The following is a 4,698-nucleotide window of genomic DNA, read 5'->3' on the forward strand; positions in this document are numbered from 1 at the left end:
AAAAAAAAAAAAAAAGATACTATGTAGCCTTGCTCAAGTATTTTTTGATAATTTTCTTTTTTGCAGTTTTTAATTGCGGCAGGTTTGAACCTGCTACCTGTGGTATATGGGACTGGCACCCTTACTCATTGAGCCACAGGTGCCGCCCTAATAAAAATTTTTAAAAAGATATTTATTGAATTGCAAAGCACTCTAGCTAAGGGCACATTTTAAAGCAGCCCCTCCCCAGACAAAGAAATAAGCTGAATCTCACAGAAAAGAATTTGTGAGCACTTAGGCTTTTCTTGAAATGCACCATCTCACTACACCAATGAGCACCTACTCTTATTTATTTATATTTTTATTTTATTTTATTTTTTGTAGAAACAGAGTCTCACTCTATCGCCCTAGGTAGAGTGCCATGGCATCACACAGCTCACAGCAACCTCCAATTCCTGGGCTTAGGTGATTCTCCTGCCTCAGCCTCTGGAGTAGCCCACCACAAAGCACAGCTATTTTTTTACTGCAGTTTGGCCGGGGCCGGGTTTGACCCAGCCACCCTCAGTATATGGGGCTGGCGCCCTACCCACTGAGCCACAGGCGCTGTCCACCTACTCTTATTTATTAAAATTCCAAGGGATCTGAATAGTCCAGGCTCATGCCTGTAATACTAGCACTCTGGGAGGCCAAAGCAAGAAGACTACTTTAGCTCAGCAGTTGGAGACCAGCCTGAGCAAGAGTGAGACCCTGTCTCTATTAAAAATAGAAAAACTAGCTGTGCGTAGTGGTGCACGCCTGTAGTTCCAGTTACTAGGGAAGGTGAGGCAAGAGGATCACTTGAGCCCAGGAGTTTGAAGTTGCTATGAGCTATGATGATGCCATGGCATTCTACCCAGGGTAACAAAGTGAGACCCTGGCTCAAAAAATAAATAAATAAAATAAAATTCAAAGGGATGTGAATAAATACCAACTCTATTAAGTTTCAGAAGATGTGATGTAGACTTTAGTTTATACTGTGCTACTCTGAGGACAGAGTTACTGACAGAATTTTATACTTTTATTTCTTGGTTAGAGAAAACAAGTACTCATAAATAGTTAAATAGATTTAATCAAGACACTGATAAAAATCTAGGCCTATGATTCTTTTTTTTTTTTTTGAGACAGAGTCTCAAGCTATCCTCCTGGGTAGAGTGCCACGGCATCACAGCTCACAGCAACCTCTAACTCCTGGGCTCAAGCGAGTCTCCTGCCTCCCAAGTAGCTGGGACCACAGGCGCCTGCCACAATGCCTGACTGTTTTTTGGTTGTAGCCGTCATTGTTGTTTTGGTGGGCCCAGACTGGATTTGAACCTGTCAACTCAGGTGTATGTAGCTGGCTTGAGCCACAGGCGCTGAGACATAGGCCTATGATTCTTAATAATGGTCGCTATGCTTTACTCATAGGTATGATGTTAGGGATACAGATGAATTCAGTTTTCTAATCGTGTTTAAAGGTCTACCATAAAATCTACTAACCTATACTAGGTAATGAAAACCACAGATAAATGAAGTATAAATACAGTTATACTAATAATATCTCTCATTGTTAAAAAATATAATTGCGGTTTGGTGCCTGTGGCTCAAGTGGCTAAGGCATCAGCCATATACACCTAAGGTGGAGGGTTCGAATCCAGCCCAGGCCCGCCAAACAACAAAGATGGCTGCAACCAAAAAATAGCCACGTGTTGTGGCGGGCACCTGTAGTCCCAGCTACTTGGGAGGCGGAGGTAGGAGACTCGCTTGAGCCCAGGAGTTGGAGGTTGCCGTGAGCTGTGAAGCCACAGCACTCTACCCAGGGGAATAGCTTGAGGCTCTGTCTCAAAAAAAAAAAAAATATATATATATATATATGTGTGTGTGTGTATATATAATTGCCATTTCTGAAGACTTAGAAATTAAGATATAAGCTTTAATGTCCTCGCTCATTTTTTAAATTCTGTTTTTGCCTAAAAATGAGATGTAGAAGCATATGAAACATAAAAATATATTTATTTATTTATGTTTTTTGAGACAGAGTCTCACTATGTCACACCTGACAGAATGCCATGGCATCATAGCTCACAGCAACCTCAAACTCTTGGGCTTAAGTGATTCTCTTGTCTCAGCCTCCCAAGTAGCTGGGACTACAGGTGCCCATCATAATGCTCGGCTATTTTTTTTGTTGTGATTGTTGCTTTAGCAGGCCCTGGCCAGGTTTGAACCCACCAGCCTCAGTGTATGTGGCTGACACCATAACCATAAAAATGTATTTTTTGGGCGCTGAGCCCATAAAAATCTATTTAAAACCAAAATCCAATTCTTATAATTGGCATATAAAATAATGCAGGTTTTAAATATACTTGAAAAAAAGCAATGAAAAACAATACAAGCTGATTTTTCCTTCTAATGTTAGATACTTGACCAATGGATTAGCGTAAGTCACCACAGAGAAATCCATCTAATCCATGTAATGTTAGTAAACTTTTAGAAAGTAAGGAACAGCATTCCTACTTCCTGCAATTTACATTTGTAAGACATACCACCAATAAACTAAAGTCAATTTCACAAATTGACAGGACAAAGTCATGAAATTTTTAAAAACAGAATTTTAGATAAGTATATCACTGATTACATTTGTATTATTTCTGAAAATGAAAAGCTGATAAGCCAATTTTATCATAGCCTAAATTTTAAATGAAATTCTCTGTGAAATTGACAAGTTTTGCTTTTTCCCCCCACCCCGAAAAAAATAAATCACCACAGCAAACTAAACTTACTGATAAACAGTAAACTTTTCCATTAGAAATGTAAGCTGAGTGAAAGGGTTAAAAGGAAATAAAAATAAAACTGGGTGGGTTACAAGTTCAAAAACAAAGGGAGTATCTTGGCAAATAAATTAATTGCTGTCACTGGAAGCTTGCCTATCAGAGGTACATTAAGTCTATTATTTCATGGGTAGCTTTTCAGTTCACTTCTCAATTTTTTTTTTTTTTTCCGGTTTTGGCCAGGGCTGGGTTTGAACCTGCCACCTCCAGCATATGGGGCCAGCACCCTACCCCTTTGAGCCACAGGCGCTGCCCAACTTCTCAATTCTTATTAAGTTTCCCTCTTGTCAGTTTTTAGGCCTCTAAAATCTCAAAGAGGCCACTTTTTGCTAATATTTCAATAATGTCACTTTCTTATTAGAACATTTTTCCTTATTTGATTTATGGCTTGAACTGTAGAGGTAGAATAAAGGAAATATTCTTAAACTCTACCATTCAGTAACCTAAGAAATCCACAGCTCTGAATATAGTAAGATTGTTCATAAATTCTAAGAGACTAACATACTTTGATGAAGCCAAGTCAATGTATTTTTAAATTTTTTTGGTAACCCATACACTCATCCCTAGCCAAGGCAGTTTTAATGAGAATATAAAAAAGATATTATACTTAGGAAAAGAAAACATATTCTCCTAAAATGAACAAAGTCAACTCTACTGGGAAGGTTTTAGAATTAAAGTTAAGATAGAAATAATGCTGGACACAATGGCATGTGCCTGTAGACCCAGCCACTTGGGAAGTGAGGCAGGAGGATAACTTGCACCCAGGAGTTCAAGGGATCCTCCTGCCTCAGACTCTCGAGTAGCTGGCACTATAGGGGTGCACCACCTTGCCCATCTAATCAAAAAAATTTTTTGGTAAAGATAAGGTCTCACTATGTTGTCTAGGCTAGCCTCAAACTCCCGGCCTCAAGCGATCCTCCCACCTCAGCCTCACAAAGTGCTAGGATTCTAAGTGTGAGCCACCATGCCCAGCCAAAAAATACAGTTTCCCACCATACTTGCTTTACTAATCTTCACCCTTAGTAGAGGGCGGAAATAAATGATAGCTGATGGATGCTCCAAGTTTGAGCATTTAGTACACAAGGTAGAATATGGTATTGTTCCCATAAGGAAATCCTTATGAGAGTATATACACTTCACAGAATGTATGGTTAAGCTTTGCAGAACATAGTTAAGCTTTGGAGAACTCTACACATTATGTTTATAGTAGGATTTAACCACAAACATAACTTGTAGTTTTTACATACATGGCTCTCAAATTATGATGTAGTCCTTTTTACCATAAATCTTTCTATCAGAGAGATAACCACACATGCACACAAATCTCTTCCTCCTCATCTTTCTCATTAAATTGTAGCCAATCTTGAAAATCTTGTGTAGAGGTAACTGAGTTGAACACAAGCAAAGTATAGTAATTGATTGCCTTCCTGGATGAGTGACCAGATGATTAAATACTGATGTCAGCATCTTTGAACACATCAAGGGAGTGTTGTGCGTTGTTTAGCAACCTGCTTCTGTTTAAAATGATGCTGTATTTTGGTTGTGGCCCAAAGCTTTGAAGTATTACTTGACATCACCTTTCTTCCATGGAGCTCCTACCATCCAAATATGACAGAGTTGGTAAATACGAGGTAGGTTGAGTCTTGCCTGCCTCTACTTGGTCATCTTTGTATAAATCTAATGTTGTGCTTGTTTGGTTTTAAATGCTTTGTAGCCAGTGTTCATGAGAAGTGAGTACCTAAACCTGGGTAACCAATGAAGGCAATCCTATCTAAAAAAGTGCATTTCTTTCTTTTTGTTTTTGAGACAGAGTCTCACTTGGTCACCCTGGGTAGAGTGCCCTGGTGTTGTAGCTCATAGCAACCTCAAACTCTTG

General features: G+C 39.1%; 1 protein-coding gene across 1 annotated transcript in view; it reads right to left on the reverse strand.

Moving 5' to 3' along the window:
• The window catches only part of SYNRG (synergin gamma), a 97,058-nt gene that overhangs the window by 43,010 nt on the left and 49,350 nt on the right, over window positions 1–4,698 (reverse strand). The window contains exons 13-14 of the mRNA XM_023516604.1: window positions 1,801–1,804; window positions 1,674–1,679 (exon numbers count right to left, since the gene is read on the reverse strand). Of these exons, the coding sequence (XP_023372372.1) occupies window positions 1,674–1,679; window positions 1,801–1,804 (10 nt within the window). The remainder of the gene's footprint in view (window positions 1–1,673; window positions 1,680–1,800; window positions 1,805–4,698) is intronic.

The sequence above is a fragment of the Otolemur garnettii genome, unplaced genomic scaffold (assembly GCF_000181295.1).
Source record: "Otolemur garnettii isolate 467f Iridium unplaced genomic scaffold, OtoGar3 scaffold00094, whole genome shotgun sequence".
NCBI lineage: Eukaryota > Metazoa > Chordata > Mammalia > Primates > Galagidae > Otolemur > Otolemur garnettii.